At 51.4% G+C, this 19,542-nt stretch overlaps 1 protein-coding gene across 1 annotated transcript; it reads left to right on the top strand.

The window, feature by feature from the left end:
• Positions 1-5: 5 nt before the first annotated feature.
• Positions 6-15,577, top strand: LOC122710048 (liprin-alpha-1-like). Its single transcript, XM_043927492.1, has 8 exons — positions 6-46; positions 5,962-6,063; positions 6,534-6,698; positions 7,348-7,517; positions 9,312-9,543; positions 14,265-14,416; positions 15,255-15,424; positions 15,537-15,577. The coding sequence occupies exons 3-8, from the start codon at positions 6,588-6,590 to the stop codon at positions 15,575-15,577; spliced, it is 876 nt and encodes a 291-aa protein (XP_043783427.1). The 5' UTR covers positions 6-46; positions 5,962-6,063; positions 6,534-6,587.
• Positions 15,578-19,542: the final 3,965 nt, after the last annotated feature.

Raw genomic sequence — 19,542 nt, forward strand, 5'->3', positions numbered from 1 at the left:
GCTGCGCTTTGCTGGAGCAGCCATAAAGAGATATCCCACGTCCAAGGTAAGCGAAACCCAAGTAAGATGGTAGGTGTTGTGAGAGGGCATGAAAGGGCAGACACCCTGAAGCCATAATCAGAGAAAACTAGCCGATCTGATCACATGGACCACAGTCTTGTCTAACTCAATGAAACTACGCCGTGCTGTGTGGGGCCACCCAGGACGGACGGGTCATGGTGGAGAGGTTATGTTATTAGGGACAATCAAATTTAGAATCCTCATCTTGCTAGACTGAACTTGTATCAGTATGAGATGCTTCTTTTTATTGCTAGTAATGCTTCTTACTTTAGACACTATTGGACAGTGATATTGCCACATCAGTTTTCTGTCCTTGTTTGCTGGGTATCTTTTACTTTCACCTGTCTGTGGTCTTCCATCTTAACACGTACCTCTGTGAATAGTGTATGGTTTTAATTTTAATCAGTTTGACCCTTTTTATCTTTCAATGAGAGTATTTGCTCTGTTTATAATTTTGATATTTCAGTGTGTAGGTACCACGTTGCTGTTTGTTTTCTGCTCGTCCCACCTATTCTGTGTCCTTGTCTCGTGCCTTCTGTTAGAAGGATGAAGTGTGTTTCTAGGTCTGTACGCCTCTGTCAGGTGATCGGGTGTACATTCGCAGATACAGCGTGTGTTCTACATTCAAGTCTAACTTAGTACTTTTACTGCCTCCCTGACACGACTGTTTCCTCCTTGTCACTGTTATCCTTTAAAATTTTAGGTATATTTTTGGCATTATCATCATCGTAGAGTTAATATTTACCCTCACTGTTACCTCACTGTTGGTCTTTACTTGTTTTTTTATATTTCCGTCACAGACTACTTTTCTTTCTCCCAAAGAACTGCCTTAATATTTTTTAGTTCGTGTCTGTGGGTGATGAGCTGTCTCATTTCCATTTGCCCTAAAAGTCTTTATTTTGCTTTCACTTTGGAAGAGTGTTTTTGTTGGGTATAGAATTCCAGGTTGGTTGGTATTTGTTTTTCAGCATTTCACAGGCACCAGTCCATTATCTCCTGACTTCCTTGTTCTTGAAATGTCAGCCCTCAGGGTTGCTGTGCCATTAAAAGCCTCGCCTTTTTCCTCTGAGCACTTGAATATTTTCTTCTTGCCTTAGGCACCCACAGAGCTGCTGAAACCAATGTGTGGTTTTCATTTTTGAGTCAATGGTCTGATTCTCCAGCCAACTCTTGCCCCCGCCCCTGTCAGTCAGTTCAGTCACTCCGTGTCTGATCCTTTGCGACCCCATGGACTGCAGCGCACCATGCCTCCCCGTCCATCACCAACTCCTGGATCCTGCCCAAGCTCATGTCCGTCGAGTCGGTGATGCCATCCAACCGTCTCATCCTCTGTCATCCCCTTCTCCTCCTGCCTTCAGTCTTCCCCAGCATCAGGTTCTTTTCCAAAGAGTCAGTTCTTCGTATCAGGTGGCCAAAGTATTGGAGCTTCAGCATCCGTCTTTCCAATGAATATTCAGGACTGATTTGCTTTAGGATCTCCTTGCAGTCCACAGGGCTCTCAAGAGTCTTCTCCAACACCACAGTTCAGAAGCATTGATTCTTTGGCGTTCAGCCTTCTTCCCGGGCCAACTCTCCCATCCATACATGACTACTGGAAAAACCATAGCTTTGACTAAATGAACCTTTGTCGGCAAAGTAATGTCTCTGCTTTTTAATGTGCTGTCTAGGTTTGTCATAGCTTTCCTTCCAAGGAGCAAGAGTCTTTTAATTTCACCATCTGCAGTCATTTTGGAGCCCAAGAAAATAAAGTCTGTCACTGTTTCCATTCTTTCCCCATTTATTTGCCATGAAGTGATGGCGCCGGATGCCATGATCTTCATTTTTTGAATGTTGAGTTTTATGCAAGCTTTCTCACTCTCCTCTTTCACTTTCATTAAGAGGCTCTTTAGTTTCAACCCCTGGAGGCATTTCTTATTCCCCTTTCTGTCTTTTCTCCCCCATGAGGGGCCTCATTTATAGTTTTTAACAACATAGTTTAACAAGCGGGCTCCTTCCATATGTTCTAAACTTTTTCCCCTCTTATATATATATTTTTAACTGATCCATCCTTCAGTTCACTGATCCTCTCTTCAGCTGTGTCCAATTTGATGTTAAGACCAGAGACTGAGTTCTTAAATTCGGTCACTGTTATTTTAAAGTTCTAGCATCGGTTTTGATTCTCAGAAATTTTTCCTTTTGTCAGGTATATTTTTGAACTGGTGAAGTTTGCATCTGATACCTCTAGCATACCTGTGATATGCTGATATACATCTGACACCTCTGGATCAGTTTCAGTTCTTTTTCTCTTGGTCCTGTTTGTTGTCACACCCTCTTTTGCTTTTTTGGTTGCATGTTGGACATTATGTCTGGAAAACCCTAGAGGTTCTGGTGATGCTGTCTTCTCCAGAGTTTCTTCTGATGCAGACCTCTAGTGGGGACAGAGCTCTCTGTTCACTCAGGGCCTGAGTGCCTTGAGGCTGGGGGGTCCTTGTAAGGTGAGTCTCAGCAGCCATCACCCACTTTCCCCCCCTTACCCCAGGGAGGAGCCCTCTAGCATCTCTGTCTGGAAGTCTGGGGTGCCTCCCAGGGCCCCCCTTCTTGTCAGGTCCTGAAGCCCACCGTCTGTCTTCTGAGCACCAAGAGGTGATGGATACTCAGCGCTCAGCCGATTTGGGCAGAGTGTTGGGTACGTTTTCTGTGCCTCCCTTTTCTTGGGGAGCTTGATCTCTAACACCCGAACTGACATGTCAGGCCTGCACTCGAATTTTTGTCTTCCCAGCCCAAGGGACCATCCAGAGTTGTGTTAGCCAGTCCCCTCTGCTTGACTTTCTCCCTGCCTTTTCTTCGCAGAGTCAGCTTTATTCAGATGCCCTGAGGGAAGGAGCAGCCCTCTCAGACTCCAGCTCCCTCACTGAGCTTCCCTTTAGTTTGACATCTTGGATTGTGGCTGCCTAAGGACTCTTTACTGCCAAATTTAGACTTATATTGAAGAAAGTAGGGAAAACCACTAGACCATTCAGGTATGACCTAAATCAAATCCCTTATGACTGTACAGTGGAAGTGAGAAATAGATTGAAGGGACTAGATCTGATAGACAGAGTGCCTGATGAACTATGGATGGAGGCTTGTGACACTGTACAGGAGACAGGGATCAAGACCATCCCCATGGAAAAGAAATGCAAAAAGGCAAAATGGTTGTCTGAGGAGGCCTTACAAATAGCTGTGAAAAGAAGAGAAGTGAAAAAGGAGAAAAGGAAAGATGTTCCCATTTGAATGCAGAGTTCCAAAGAATAGCAAGGAGAGATAAGAAAGCCTTCCTCAGTGAGCAATGCAAAGAAATAGAGGAAAACAACAGAATGGGAAAGACTAGAGATCTCTTCAAGAAAATGAGAGATACCAAGGGAACATTTCATGAAAAGATGGGTTCAATAAAGGACAGAAATGGTATGGACCTAGCAGAAGCTGAAGATATTAAGAAGAGGTGGCAAGAATACACAGAAGCACTGTACAAAAAAGATCTTCACGACCCAGATAATCACCCTGGTGTGATCGCTCACCTAGAGCCAGACATCCTGGAATGTGAAGTCAGGTGGGCCTTAGAAAGCATCACTACGAACGAACAAAGCTAGTGGAGGTGATGGAATTCCAGTTGGGCTATTTCAAATCCTGGAAGATGATGCTGTGAAAGTGCTGCACTCAATATGCCAGCAAATTTGGAAAACTCAGCAGTGGCCACAGGACTGGAAAAGGTGAGTTTTCATTCCAATCCCAAAGAAAGTCAATCCCAAAGAATGCTCAAACTACCGCATGTTTGCACTCATCTTACACGCTAGTAGATCCCTCATGGCTCAGATGGTAAAGTGTTTGTGTACAATACGGATGACCCAGGTTCGATCCCTGGCTTGGGAAGATCCCCTGGAGAAGTAAATGGCAATGACCAAGCTCAGGGTGAGAGTGAGGGGCAGCCAGCGCGGCAGCCAGCATCCTCACCGGGATGGGTTCTGGGGATGCTATTGAGTTCAGGGGTGCCCTTGAGTTCAGGGGTGCCCTTTCAGTAGCCTCACTGGACGCTTGTTTCGGGGGTGGAGGGGGCAGAAGCCCCCTTAGAAGATGTGCTCATTCCTAGCGGTGGTGGTTTCTGAAGCAGTGTATACTGTTCGGTTCGACTGTGACCCAGTACATTGCAGGGTCATGTTTGACGTTGGGCCTGAGCGGTGGGCACGGCCTTCCTTCTCCCGCACCCCACACTCACCTGCCGTCTTTTCGGCAGCCCCTCCCCCCTCTCTGCACCCTTGATGGTGGGCCTGAGCCCAGCCCCCCTGTTACCACGGAGCCCCTTGTGACGGAGTGGGTTCCAGGTTCCGGGCTCCTGGGAGATGTGCTGGAGGCAGAGCCTTCGTGCCATTTCTTCTTGAGACGCTGGTGCTGGTGGTCATAGTGTGAGAGAGCGGTGTGTGAGAGCGGTGTGTGTGAGAGTGGTGTGTGAGAGAGCGGTGTGTGAGAGCGGTGTGTGAGAGCGGAGGGTGTGAGAGCGGTGTGTGAGAGAGCGGTGTGTGAGAGCGGTGTGAGAGAGCGGTGTGTGAGAGTGGTGTGTGAGAGCGGAGTGTGAGATCGGCGGTTGTAGTGTGAGATCAGTGGTGATACCTCAGGTGCTGAGCTAACTGCCTGGGAAACAGCGGTTGCCCCCGAGTGGGGGGCTGCCCCCATCCACGAGGATGGGTCGCAGAAGGGCCCGCCTATGGGCGCTTTTCCAATGCTGCAACCCCAAGGCAAAGGCCAAGAAGACGAAGAAGTTGGCCTCGACCCAAGTCCTGGAGGCAGAGTGTCCTGAGGTGAGAGCAGCCAGGGACTGGGCCCGTCGGATTGGCCCTCACTCGGTGAAGCGTTGGGGTTGTGTTTCATTTCTTAGCATGGCCGTGGGCCCTGCCGGCCAGGGCGTTTTGGCTTTCGTGGGCAGGATCGACCCCAGCAGGTTGACTTTGTTAGAGGTTGTGCAGGTGCTGCGTGGAGGATGGGCGGGGGCCCCACAAGAAGGGATACACTGGCTGGAACAGTCTCTGGGGCATCTGGATCGAGCTAGAGAGTCAGTCCTTGAAGGAGAGAGGCTAAGCCCCTTAATGTCTCCCGTCTTACAAAGCACAGACCAGTGTGTCCAGCATGTTAATAATGAGTACCTACTGCTTACGTGTATAACATATACCCTCATGGCTTCACATGTCTACTACATGCCTCTTACAAGTGTTGGGCAGTGTTCTAAGTGCTGAATACCCAGTATGTAGTGGGGGATGTGTAAGCCAGGGTTTTTTTACTTGTGCAAAGAAAAATGGAAGAATGAAAGTCTCGTTGTGGTACGGTTTGAGCAAGTTCACCACGTGGATGGCCCCGCGTGCACACAAATTGTGATAAAATACATATAACACAAATTTAACATTTTAGCCAGTTTATTGAATGACTTCGTGATTTCAGTGGAGTCAGGCTAGCAGATGGCCTTGGTGTGCCATCAGCCTCTTTCCCAGAGGAACACTCCAAAACCTGGTGGCCTTGTAGATCTTCCCTTTCTTCTTCACTCTCCTCAGGGGTCCTAGGTCACTTGTCTGCGTGTCGTTTAAGAATCTGTTATCCATTTTGTTGTTTGGTTTATGTTTAGGAAAGTTTCTCAGACTTCCCTGGGTCTGGAGAAGGCAGGCTGGATTCCAGGTTCTCTTCTCCGCGTGCCTGCCAGGTCGAGGTGGAGGTTGAAGGCCAGTCTGAGTTGTGCTTGTCTGTGTGGTCTTGGGGTCAGCGGACCCCCTTTTCTCCAGAGGGGCAGGGAGATCCTTTGTGTGGAGCCTGGAGAGACTTGATAGGGTCAGCCTTCACGGTCTCGCTCTCTTTTTCACTTGTGTTTGCATTTAGTTACCTCCTCATTTAACTGTTTTCTAGGAGTTGGGAACATATAATGAAGAACTGAAGGTGTGCAGGGAGCAGCTTCTTGCCAGAGAAGAAGAAGTTGCTCAGCTGAGAGCAGAGAGGAACAACACCAGGGTCAGTAGGCGGAGTCTCCCGTGCTGACCTGTGCCCGCGGGGCTCACCGCTGGGCTCCGTGTTGCTGTCTTTAAAGTCTGTCTGGTTTTCAAGTCATTTTTCACATCTTCCCACTGGGCAGACCGAGGTGGATCAGCTTGGGGTTCTCATAGTTTGCTTCAAATTTATGATGAGAGCGAATGTAATTTTAGTACATTTGAGGGGGGAGTTCTCTTAACTTCCATTTTTGGCCATGCTACAGTTTATGTGGGATCTTAGATCCCCGACCAGGGATTAAAACCCATGAGCCCTGCAGAAGTGTGGAGTCTTAACTCCTGGGCCACTGGGGAAGTCCACTCTAACTTTAGACTGAACTGGCGGGATTCCGACGTGCCTTAGCATGGTTTTGGCTTTAGCGTGAGGCTGAGAGGAGTTCTCAGCCCTGAATTCAAGTGTGAGGTTGAAGGTGCTCCTTTGACCCCTCCCTGCAGCTGCTGCTGGAACACCTGGAGCTCCTCGTTTCCCGGTATGTACCATCCCTCCGGATGACGGCGGACAAGCAGCAGGCGCAGTCCCCAGCCGGCATGATCAGCGAGGTGGAGGTGCTCAGGGCGCTGAAGTTTCTATTTGAGCACCACAAGGCCCTGGACGAGAAGGTACCAGCCACCCGGCCGGCCTGCATTTGTACACTTGCTGCCTGGTCAGGTGGATGATGCACGTATTTATGGAACTAGTTGACTTTTGAGCTTCTTGAATTCTTGTAAATACAGTTTTTCTGTAAGAAGTCAGAGTTTTATATGGTTTAACAGCATTGCCTGAGTACACACTCAGCCTTATCCGAGTCTTATACAACCCTGTGGACTATAGTCCAACACATCCTCTCTTCCTGGGACTTCCCAGGCAAGAATAGTGGAGTGGGTGGCCATCTTCTACTCCAGGGGATCTTCCCAACCCAGGGATCCAACCTGCCCTCTCGAATTGGCAGGCGGATTCTTTACCACTGAGCCACCTGGGAAGCCCCCAGTTAAAAGTATTAGTTGGCATAAATGTCTCAAGATTTATTATCTTCTGGCTATCAATTTGCAATTAAAAACTGGGTAATAGAATGGTTTTAGGATAACATTTTTTCCCTCTCAAACTGAGAGTTTAAAGCTGTGAATAAGCAGATTCTCTTGACGTTGAGATCAATGAGACACTCGGTGTATTCTGTTACAGTGGCCATGTCATCAGGTGAGTATACAGTAAGAAGTGCACTAACATATATGCCCAGATCAACACACAGTGACTCGGCCCCTTTTATTTCAGTTGAGACAGCAGGCCCGCGTGCCGGCCACCGTGGCCCAGGCCTTCGAAAGAGACGAAGGCGTGTCTGACGGCGAGGGCGACGGGGTCACCCTCCTCAGCTCGGCTGCTCAGCTGCCGCCCAGCGGGCAGATGCTTCAGGAGCAGCTGGACAGCATCAATGAAGAGATCTGGTGGGTGTGCCCGAACTCAGCTCCCCAGAAACTGGGCTTCTCCGAGGAGCTGTCTTCTCCTAGGAGAAGTCTGAGTGTTCCATGGTGAGAACACTGACTACAGGCCTGCTTCAAGGATTTTCAGTTCTGAGATCGCCCTTGATGAGAGAGCTGAGTCAGCCAGGGCGTTCTGTCCACAGCTGGTGTCAGCACTCTGTGGGCCGGGGGTCTTGTGGGGTGTCCCCCCACAGCTCTGAGCCCCAAGGTGGGAGACGTGCCGAGGTGGTGTCCTCTGTGGCCCGTGAACCCACCAGCACTGAGGGTTCACCCTCGTGTCCCTCGGAGCCTCCCACGCTCTGGTGAGAAGCACCTGGAACAGAAAAGCTGAGGTTTGGGGTTGGCAAATTCCCCTCAGATCCGCATTTCCCTTTTTAACTTAGCACAGTGTGAAGATTGGCTTGTTGTAAAGCACTGGTCCAAGGACATGTGTTTGAGTTTTTCTCAACTCATCAGTATGTTTAAGATGTTTTCTCTAGACACCGTCTTGGCAGTTATAACAGTTTACAAAGCGGGATAGAATCCGAAGGCCCGCCTCGTGGTGAGCAGGGGGCCATGGGTCTGGGTGCAGCCAGGCGGCCGGGGGCCCCGAGGCCTGCCTCGGCCATACCCGCACAGCCGTGCCTCCTGTCCTGAGGTTCCGTTCAGAGTGGCCGCGGGTCGGTGACCCTGCGCAGGACCCGGCAGAGCTGCTGCTCAGATTGTTCTCGTCACGTCAGCCCAGGTCAAGGTGCCCGTTCCTGTTGGCCGAGCGCGGGGGGTTCAGGGGGAAGGCAGGGGTGAGCGGCACAACCAGCAAACGCAGGTGGTGCCGCCTGCACTTTTGGCGCCGACACAGACTGCTTTCTGGGCCGTGTTTGAGCACAGACGAGCTCAGAAAGGTTGTCTTTCCCCGTCCCCGCAGGAAATATGGAATGGTTACATATTAATGTTTCTATTTTTACAGCACGTTGTCAGGTAAAAGTGATTTTTCCTTATGCAATATGTTGACTTGATGTAAGTGGTAAATTCTGTCCTTCAACTTGTCACCAGTGAAAATCTTTCCGGACATATAAGTAGTGAAACTGGAGAGGTTACGACCTGCAAGAATCTTGTATTTTTTTTAACAAATCATTTTATATGCATAATCTAGTATTTAAACTGCTATATAAAATCATCCATGACACATTAGGGGAGAAGACCAGTCACCGTGAATTCTAGGTGAATGCGGCACATTGACATGAATCCAGAAACTCACACAAAGCTGGGGGAGCACTTCATCAAGTGATGTGTTGGTACATATACACCCTTAAAAAAAAAAAATCAACTCAGCACTTCATCTGGTGTGGAGACTTGTGTTTATAAGGTCAAGCTTGTTCGTGAATCGCTGTTTTGATGGTGCAGAGTTCCTGATTCCCAGTGGAAAAGACTCGAGGCTCTGATGTGCACCTCAGCCCTGAGAGCAGGGATGTTGAAGGTTGTCCACTTCAGCTGTCTCCTCACAGGGAGAGAGTCGCCACCCAGGCCCCGTCAGAATGTTAGAGTAAATGAGTCAAATCAAACGTGAATGATCAGGGGCCAGTTTGTAAGACTCAATGCTAAGTTATACTAAGTTTGAGAATATTCAAAAGAGGGAAAGTCGAACCTTTTTGCTGCGATGTTAATTGAGCAACTGTTGCTGGAATTTGCTAATCATGACACAGAATGCAAGCCCAAATGTGTTGTCCAGACACGTTCCTGTGCTGACAAAGGCAGGTGACGAGTTTTGCTCTCTCTTAGGTGGATCCAAGAAGAGAAGGAGACCACGGAGCAGCGGGCCAAGGAGACTGAGAGCAGGGTGGGCAAGGCGAGCTCAGGCAGCCTTCGTCGTTTTAAATCAGTGAGCTCCCTCGACCTGTATTTTGCCTCCTCGCTTGCCAGCTCCTGCCCGCCCAGCAGTGTGCCCGCCACGCCCCGAATGAGGCGTCGAAGGCCAGCGCGGAACATAGACCGGCTGGGCACCATGCCTCTGGTATGTGTCTGCCTCCTCCCTGCCGCGTCCCTCCTCCAGCACACTGGTTTTCTTTTTTTGTTTGTTTTTGGTTTTTTTCTCCAGAAGAAAATCAGGTACATTTGCCACACTCAGAGGTCTATGATTTTTAAAACTACCTAGTCTTTAATCATTCCGTAATCGCACAGCAACCAATTAGTCTTGATATTTGGACCACTGGCTTAGCACGTCATCATGAGCTCAGCCAGAGCCTGCCTCTGTGACGTTGGGCCTGGCCTGTGCTGGGCGCAGCAGCTGCAGGAAAGTTTCTGTTCTCAGGGAGCAGACAGCTTTGTGAAAGTTCTCATGGCAGTTCTCATGGCGTGTGAAAACCGTGCAGCACATTTTCCACTGGGGATGCCTGGCTGCACGGTGCATGGCATGCGGTGGGAAGAAAACCAAAAATCTAAACTGGTCTGCTTGCTGATGGACCTGGCCGCGCACTCAGGCCCGCTCTGCGTGTGAAACCAGGTTCAAAGCCCGGTGCCCCAGGGCCCCAGGGAAGAAGTCGGGCTTCCTCACTCTCCCGAGTCTGAAAACGGGATGACGACCTAGGGCTTTTGGTGACAGAGTGTGCGGCTCTAAAGCGCATGGTCAAGCTTTCTTGCGTGTGTAGCTTAGGTATCTGAGTGCGTTGCTGTTTACCCCGTGAAATCACGTTTACAACACTCTGCTTTGTACCTGCTCTTGTATTATCACCTTTTTCTGTTACCACCCATTTCACGTTAGCTGCATTGTTAGTCAGCATATCATTAAATTAAGTGTGAATCATTTTAGATGCATATGAAGTGGTAACTAGTCCATTTTGTGGTCTTTTGACACACTTTTTATAATTTGCGTCTTTGGCTAATTAGTTGGTATTTAAAATTCTTGACGATTTCTCTGAGGTTTCATGCTTGATTTCTTTCCGAGTATTTGTAAAAGAACAATTGTGTACATTTTGTCCTTGTTGTTGGAGTTCTCTGACGGTGTGTCTGCTTTCATCATTGGTTTGGATTTCCTGTCTCATCCTGTTGTCTGTTTAGCCGTCGTCAATCCAGACCCCAGCCTCCCGTCCCCCCCACCCCAGGCTGTAGTTTCCCCATCCATCTCCCCTCCCATCCTCCCACTTGCTCTGGTCTCTGCAGTGCTGAGTCCACAGCGTGTGTCCCTTTAGTCGTGTTTGTGCTTTTCTTCATGGCTCATTAAATGGTGTTTTTCCCCCATAGCAGCAAGTTTGAATTATTGTATCACTATGCAGTTACAAGCATAATGTAGATGGATCATACACTACATAACCTGTGCAATTTATAAATGAGAGTATGCTTACATAAAGAAATGATCCCCTAAGTGTAGAATTAATGGGCTTTTGACACAATCTCCTTTCCGTGTTGGTGCTTGTATTTAAGACTGTAAATCTCATCAGCTTTTGCATGGTTAATGTCTCTACTAGACTCTTTTACAAAGTATCTTCTATGGTTCATCAAATGTGAAGACTCCACCTGCTATTATGCTAGCTTTCATTCTTACACATTTTCGTAGGGTACCTGCTTTAATGAATTTATTTTCAGAAGTTTTAAGTCAAATTCTAGGTAAGGATTTTACATTAATGTCCAATAGGTGGTGAGAAATGTTCAGTGTTAAAATAGGTATTATGGTAACTTCCTCATCAGTTAAATTACTGTTTTAAAGTATAACATGCTTTTTATTAAGAGAAATAGGTTATAGAGAAGTTTGGCTGAGAACAGACAGCTGTGGAGGCCCTTTGATGTACAGGATGCTCTGCTTTAATAAATCACGATGTTGTATCAGACTAGTACCTTCCTGAGTCATAATTTATAGTGTTTCTCTAGTAAATCTTGAATAGCTTATTTAACTTCTCTGGTCAAAAAAAAAAAATGTTCTGTTTCCAGCTACTGTTCTCTAAGTCTTAATGTCACTTATAGGTTTGCCATCATTTTTGCTTTCCTGTATTTGCCTATACTGATTCTTGAATTTTTAGCTTCAAAGTCACAATCAACCTGGTTTCTCTCCATTTCTTTGCATGCATCTATCAGCCTAGTGATTTAAGGAAGCATCGTCGAAAGGTAAACTATTTAGTAATTTAGCACGGCTTTGTTTCTCTGTGAAGTGTTAAAGAGTGCTTATCGAGTCAGGTGACGGAACACTGTGTGGTTATGTACTGGTGAATAATTGACGTTTTAATGGAAGTTTTGAAACTCACCCACCACTTAAAATATGCTGATGGTTCTGTTGGAAAAAGATCATTCGTTGAGACAATTGTAACAGTTTCCCTTTCTGCCACTTGTTTGCTTTCTAATCATCTCATGCTTATTTATAATAGACATAGTAGTATTTATTATTTTGAAAATTTTATTTTTTTGGCCATGTTGCACAGCTTATGGGATCTTAATTCCCCAATCAGGGATCAGACCGGTGTCCCGGCAGTGAAAGTGCCAAGTCCTAACGTCTGGACCACCATGGAATTTCCACTTAGTGTTTTCTTAAAAGCAATGACTGAATCAGAGCCATAGGTATTAGACTTGGGGGAAGCCCTCTAATGACGGGGGTAGCAGTGTGCAGGAGACTCTGCCCGCCAGGCACGGTGTCGAGTGCTTTCCGAGCCTGTCATCTAACCCCGCAGACACCCAGGTGAGGTCCAGGCTGCAGTTATCCCTATTCAGCAGACGTGGACACTGAGGCTTAGAGAGGCCGGGCCCCGTGCCCAGGCTCACACACCCAGCAGTGCAGTGCGGACTCGTCTGATCAGAGCCTGGACACTTAACCGTGGGGCCGTCCAGCCCGCTTTCCTCCAGAGGCTCTCGTGTCCCTCACAGCGTCCCTGATGGAGGGAGCACCAGGAGGGAGCTCGCTGCCTCTCCCCTCTGGTCCCTTGGATGAGCCCCTGTTGTTGGAGTCCAGTGCCCAGAGGGCTGGCTGTCCTTGTCCCTCTCCCGCTCCCAGCCCAGTGACCGACCACTCCTGGGACCTTCCCGCAGGTCTCGGGCAGCCGCGCTCCAGTTCAGGCAGCTCAGTGCCCGGGAGCCCTTCTGCTGGGCACAGCGGAGCTGCTCCATCACCCTGGGGCTGGTGGCCTGCTCTGCCCTCCTGTTCAGTGAGGACACGGTCCTGCCCATCCTAGTCACGTGGGCACCAGGGGGGCGGGCTTCCACCTGGGGGAGGGCGGGCCTCCCTCCCGGGGAGGGCGGCCAGGCTGGGGGCCCAGAGCCCTTCCTCAGGAGGAGGCCCGGGGAAGAAGCTGGCCGCGGCCCCTGACTTTGAGGCAGGTGTTTGTCTGCCCTGAGTCCACAGTCAACCCAGGCGTGTCACTTCCCCACTCTGTTGTGTGTTGTTTTCTGATTTTTTTGTTTGTTTGTTTGTTTTCTGATTTTTATAAAGGCTTATTGTAACTTGAATTTGAGATTGACCCCTGTTCAGTTCTGTGGGGATAATTTCTAGCCTCTGTAGCCTTTTGTTGCCTGAGCGTTCTTGTTAGAGATCAGGGGAGGGTGCAGTTTATCCAGCCGCTGTTAAACGGGCTCAGCTGTATTTTGCACTAAGTTACTTTGTTGTCACCAAGCTCCTGTGGGGCTGCAGTGGATCAGTATTCTTACAGAATCCCATTCAAAAGGCACAGGTTAGTTGGATAAAACAACACACTCATTGTTTATAAAATTACTTGCCGTGCAAGTTTCTACAGATTTCCCCTGGCTTAACCACAACCCAAATGTGTAAGTGAGACCTGTCTGGACCCTGAAGGGGTTAATCTGTTCCCCACACTGTTGCCACCACTGTCTTTCCTGTCCTCACACCCAGGACCAGCGGGAAAGCTGGGACTCCAGGAGAGATCATCTTTTTTTTGTTGTTTTAGTTAGTTTATTTTTTAATTGAGGATAATTGCTTTACAGAATTTTGTTCTTTTCTGTCAAACCTCAACATGAATTAGCCATAGGTATACATATATCCCTTCCCTTTTGAACCTCCCTCCCATTTCCCTCCCCATCCCACCCCTCTAGGTGGCTACAAGATCATCTCTGAGTGAAGACCTAGGGGTGCTTTATGTAGACCGCAGTGAGTAAATTACACTGGAATTGCGTGTAAGCACTTCACTGTGTAGCCCCAGTCGTGTGTTACAGAGAAATACGAGCCAGACACATGGTGTTCGCATGCCGGGTTAGGTGCCTTTCCTGTGTTTCACTTGGTGTCACGGGTTCCAGTAACCTGCATCATCACTACAAATGATCTTGGGTGGTGGTACAAGCTGTTTCCTTTTCTCCTTCAAACAGAAAGGTCTGGAAGGCTTGCTGAGAGGTTCCTTACCCTTGCTAGTGGTGCTTCTGAGCAGCATCTGGCGATGAGCACAGTCCTTTCATCAGGGCAGTTGGTGCCATGCAGGGTTCATGGGGCTGGCGTCGCTCTGCTGTCCTGCCCGGCGGGGCCATCTGGTCGCCACATTCCAGGGAGGGCGGAGCCCCGCTGCAGGGAGGCTCCTGTCCGGGGTCTCTGCACTCAGTCAGGTGCTCTCACTGCCCCACGCCCGGCTTCTCTACAAGACAGTCCTTTAAGATGGCATTAAGCTAGTACAAGGCATTTTTTTGTACTTGGCGGATAGCATAGCTAATAGATTTTCAAATATGTTTGTGGTTATAATGTAAAGCCTGTATGATTGCCTTTTTTGACACAGTCTCTTGTTAGCCAATTTTACACTTAGCTCATTCCCTCAGATGCCAGCTCTACGGGAAGAGGTGCAAAATGACAAGAACACCATCAATTGTGAAACCTCGAGCCCTGCCTCGCCTGAGTCTCTTCGGCTGGAGCAGGTGCAGACGGGGGCGCTGTGCGCGGCCAGCCCTGAGGACGTCAGGGACGCCCGCAAGTAAGGGGCCTGCGCGCCTCGTCAGTTTCAGGAGCCCTGCGCCTCTTGTCTTGAAAGAGGTGGAAGGATGGTTTTAAAGGAATCGCACTGGATGCGGTGTCTGTGTTTAGTGGTGAACTTCAGATGCTGGGGGAGAAGAGCTCAGGGACCTCAGTGATTTTAGAAAATGTCCATCTCTGCTGATAGAATCCTGTGGGAGCTTTCTTCCTGCTCCTGCTAGAGGTCTGCCCATCTGGGGCACATTCCTGATGGTGATGGCCCCGTGCCTCTCAGGTTCGCTCTTGAGGGTCCCTCCCTTTTCCTCAAGGGTCTCCTCTCAGGAGACTCTGTCCCCTCCTGTGGCTGACACTGCCCTCATTCGACCACCACCTGCTGAACTCCCGGCCTGAGCCAGGAAGCCCCCGACGGAGGGCACGAGTGGTCTCCTGACCAGCAGCCCTGCACGGTGACCGTCGCTCTCCTGCCACGGCCGGGGACGGTCACCCTGGGGGAGGCAGGGGGAGCTGCCCAGAGCGGGGGAGCTCGACTTCTCTGGGAGCCTCGTCACCTGTCAAGCGGTGACCCTGAGGGAGGGTTGGAGCGCCCTCTGCACCGGCTGGCCTGGAGTCAAGCCCTCCTCGGGGGCAGCTCCAGTCAGAGACTCTCAGCTTCCTGGGGCCGATGTCTGTGGCCGGGAGCCCCCATTGCTCGTGTGGAGTGTGGTTGGTGAAGCAGACGCCACTGTCTGCTCGAGGTGGAGGCACGGGTGTTGCTGGTGGCCGGTTCTATCAGTCGGTCTTGGGGAGGGGTATGTGTTTGCATGAGGGCGTTGGTTAAAGGGCGTTTTCTCTCCCCAAAGCTCGACGGACTCTCAGGACGGCCCCGGGGGCAACCCCAGCAGCAGCAGCAGCCAGGACTCCATGGACAAAGCCCCAAAGAAGAACGGCATCAGGTGCTCCATCGGCCGCTTGTTTGGCAAGAAGGAAAGGGGCCGGCCTGGACACCCCGGCAAGGAGGCCTTAGGACCAGGTGGGTGCTTCCCCGTTCAGAGGAGGAGGGCCTGCAGGCATGTCCCTTCTGTGTCTCCCCCGCTGCCCCATGAGGCTCCTGTCACTCACGCTCGGGGTCCTTCTGGGAGCAGGAGCGGAGGAGGCGTCTGTCTTCTCGGTGGGTCCGAGATGATCGGATGAGTTAATGAGTGGGTGGGTGGGTGGATGGATGGATGGACTAGTGAGTGGATGGATGGATGAACAAATGGCTGGCTGGATGGGTGGATGAACGGAGGATGGAATGAAGAAAGCAAATGTTTATACTCCAGTGCTAGAAACATATTCTGTGAAGTTGATTGATTAGGAGCTGGGCAATGATTGTTTCCCCCAGAACACTGACAAGTGTTTGGAAACGGCCCAAGTGCTCCTCAGTGAGGGGTGAGGTACAATCTGTGGACACCCTGCAAGGAACAGGCCCTCCTCCTCCTTCCTGCTAACTTCCCCATCCCCAGGAGCTCTCAGGGGTTCTGCCCATGTCCCCACCCCACCCCACAGCCACACAGGTCCTCCTCGGGTCTCCTCATCACACAGTGTTATCATCAGGCCCCATCTCGCTCGGCTTCATCTCCTTGAGGACAGAGTATGTTCATGTCTCTTCAGGCAGATATGTGTGAGTGTCTTGTTTGTGCTGGGTGTGGGATTTACAGCGGTAAGTAAACCAGATGTGGTCTGGACCACAGTTAAGTGACAAGAGAGAAAAAGGAGCAGGTTATTAAATGCTATCCCTCTTATAAATAAATACAACGCTGAGATGGTGGTGCATTGATTATATACCAGATGCTGGATGTGCCCGTTCCCAAGCAGGTGCTGCCACCTCCCGATTTACAGAGGAAGACACAGTGATGGTCACGCGGTCAGGGAGTGGTGAGGGCAGCTTCACACCCACGCAGTGGGACCATGCACTTTGCCGAGCCCCAGCCACCTCTCTGGTGGATGCAACAGGAATGAGATGGTTCTATGGCATCACTGATTGAATAGACATGAGTTTGAGCAAACTCTAGGAGATAGTGAAGGACAGGAAAGCCTGGAGTGCTGCAGTCCACAGAGTGGCAAAGAGTCAGACACAACTGAGTGACTGAACTAAAGCCTGGGTGTGTGCTAACCTGCTTCAGTCGTGTCTGATTCTTTGCGACCCCAGGGACTGTAGCCCACTAGCTCCTCTGTCCATGGGATTCTCCAGGCAAGAATACTGGAGTGGGTTGTCATGCCCTCCTCCAGGCCATCTTCTCGACCCAGGGACCGAACCCACATCTCTCATTATCTCTTGCATTGGCAGGCAGGATCTTTACCACTAGAGCCACCTGGAAAGCCCCAATGAAACCTGACAACTAGAAAATGCAGGAAATAAGGGCTGCTCCTAATTTAAACTGGAAGAGCAGCAAGTACAGTTTGTAACGAGGAAAACACACGATGAGGGACAACATTGCCGACAGAAACAAGCAGGGATGCATTCACCCACATAAAGAAAACATCTGTGCCATTCGGAAGAGGAGCCTGTCAACCCTTGGAGGGACAGTTGGAACCAGAATGAAAACCGAGGCCATGGTCAGCAGTGCCCACGCACACAGCCCATGTGGCGTGGTGTCACTCACCGGGCTTCCTGCGTCCCCAGAACTGCTGGCGGTAACATCTCTGAGTGTTAGGCCGGGCAGCGTCCCGAGTGAGCTAAGGCATCACTGCTGTCCTTCCAGTGCTGCTGCGGGGCCGTCTGTGGGCGGCCACCGTCATCCCCTGCCCCGCCGCCCGCTGGGGCCCGACTGTCCCCCTGGGATCCTTTCAGCCCTTGAGCTTGGGTGTTCCCAGCCCTCCACCACACCAGACTGGGATGCAACTCAGGACTTGGGCTTGAGATATCAAGGCGACTGTGACTCTGGAAGGACACAGTCCTGGGGCCTGTGAGAGAGCAGGAGAGCAGAGCCCCCACGGGGAGGAAGCAGAGTCGGGGAGCGTGCCCACAGCCACGGCTGCCTCCTGCAAAAGTGCCCCTTCGCCTCTCCTTGACCTGAAACAGAGCCCAGCTGCTGCTGCTCCGCAGGTGCTTCCTGGAGACGCACCTCCTGCAAGAGCCATTGTCCTGCGGCTCTGGGGCTGCCTGAGTGTGCTCAGGAGCATCAGACAAGTGGAGCTGCCACGCCTCATACTGGAGGTGGGGGGCCTGATAGTGGGGAACGGCCTGAGGCCGGGGGAGGGTCGGAGGGTGGGGGAGGGCCTGATGCTGGACTAGGGTCTCATGCTGGGGGAGGGCCTGATGCTGGACTAGGGTCTCATGCTGGGGGAGGGTCTGATGCGGGAGGTCCCTGTCGCTGTGGGAAGGTCTGATTCTGGGGGAAGGTATGATGCTGGACTAGGGCCTGATGATTGTGGGGAACATCTGATGCTGGACTAGGATCTGATCCTGGGGGAGGATCTAATGCTGGGGAAGGTCTGATTCTGGACTAGGGCCTGATGTTGGAGGAGGGCCTAATGCTGGGGGCAGGGCCTGATGCTGGGGAGGGTCTGATGCTGGAGGAGGGCCTGATGCTGGACTAGGGCCTGATGCTGGGGGAGGGCCTGAAGCTGGGCGAGGGTCTGATGCTGGCGGAGGGCCGGATACTGGACTAGGGCCTCATGCTGGGGGGAAACGACTGATGCTGGGGGGCAACCTCTGATGCTGGACTAGGGCCTGATGCTGGGCGAGGGTCTGATGCTGGAGGAGTGCCTGATGCTGGGGGAGGGTCTGATTCTGGGGGAGGGTCTGATGCTGTGGGAGGGCCTGACGCTGGACTAGGGTCTGATGCTGGGGGGGAATGTCTGATGCTGGACTAGGGCCTGACGCTGGACTAGGGCCTGATGCTGGGGGGGAATGTCTGATGCTGGACTAGGGCCTGATGCTGGACTAGGGCCTGATGCTGGGGGAGGGCCTGATGCTGGGCGAGGGTCTGATGCCGGACTAGGGCCTGATACTGGACTAGGGCCTGATGCTGGGGGGAATGTCTGATGCTGGACTAGGGCCTCATGCTGGACTAGGGCCTGATGCTAGGGGGGCATGTCTGATGCTGGACTAGGGTCTGATGCTGGACTAGGGCCTCATGCTGGGGGGAAACGACTGATGCTGGGGGGCAACCTCTGATGCTGGACTAGGGCCTGATGCTGGGCGAGGGTCTGATGCTGGAGGAGTGCCTGATGCTGGGGGAGGGCCTGATGCTGGACTAGGGTCTGATGCTGGGGGGGAATGTCTGATGCTGGACTAGGGTCTGATGCTGGACTAGGGCCTCATGCTGGGGGAAATGACTGATGCTGGGGGGCAACCTCTGATGCTGACTAGGGCCTGATGCTGGGCGAAGGTCTGATGCTGGAGGAGTGCCTGATGCTGGGGGAGGGCCTGACTCTGGACTAGGATCTGATGCTGGGGGAGGGTCTGATGCTGGACTAGGGCCTCATGCTGGGGGAGGGTCTGACTCTGGAGGAGGGTCTGATGCTGGACTAGGGCCTGATGCTGGGGGAGGGTCTGACTCTGGAGGAGGGTCTGATGCTGGGGTAAGATCTGATGCTGGGGGAGGGTCTGACGTTGGACTAGGACCTGATGCTGGGGGAGGGTCTGATGCTGGGGGAAGGTATGATGCTAGGTAGGGTCTGATGCTGGACAAGGCCTGATGCTGAGACAGGGTGTGATGCTGGGCGAGGGTCTGATGCTGGGGGGGAATGTCTGATGCTGGACTAGGGTCTGATGCTGGACTAGGGCCTCATGCTGGGGGAAACGACTGATGCTGGGGGGCAACCTCTGATGCTGACTAGGGCCTGATGCTGGGCGAAGGTCTGATGCTGGAGGAGTGCCTGATGCTGGGGGAGGGTCTGATGCTGGACTAGGGCCTGATGCTGGGGGAGGGTCTGACTGTGGAGGAGGGTCTGATGCTGGGGTAAGATCTGATGCTGGGGGAGGGTCTGACATTGGACTAGGACCTGATGCTGGGGGAGGGTCTGATGCTGGGGGAAGGTATGATGCTAGGTAGGGTCTGATGCTGGACAAGGCCTGATGCTGAGACAGGGTGTGATGCTGGGCGAGGGTCTGATGCTGGGGGAAGGTCTGATGCTGGAATAGGGCCTGATGCTGGGGGAGGG

Source organism: Cervus elaphus, chromosome 16, assembly GCF_910594005.1.
Source record: "Cervus elaphus chromosome 16, mCerEla1.1, whole genome shotgun sequence".
Classification (NCBI taxonomy): Eukaryota; Metazoa; Chordata; class Mammalia; order Artiodactyla; family Cervidae; genus Cervus; species Cervus elaphus.

Bases quoted from the DNA above. Each gene is read 5' to 3' on its own strand.
- LOC122710048 (XM_043927492.1), top strand. From the start codon at position 6,588: ATGACGGCGGACAAGCAGCAGGCGCAGTCCCCAGCCGGCATGATCAGC. The intron at 6,699-7,347 runs GTACCAGCCACC...CTTTTATTTCAG, and splicing joins ACAAGGCCCTGGACGAGAAG to TTGAGACAGCAGGCCCGCGT. The intron at 15,425-15,536 runs GTGGGTGCTTCC...TTCTGGGAGCAG, and splicing joins CAAGGAGGCCTTAGGACCAG to GAGCGGAGGAGGCGTCTGTC.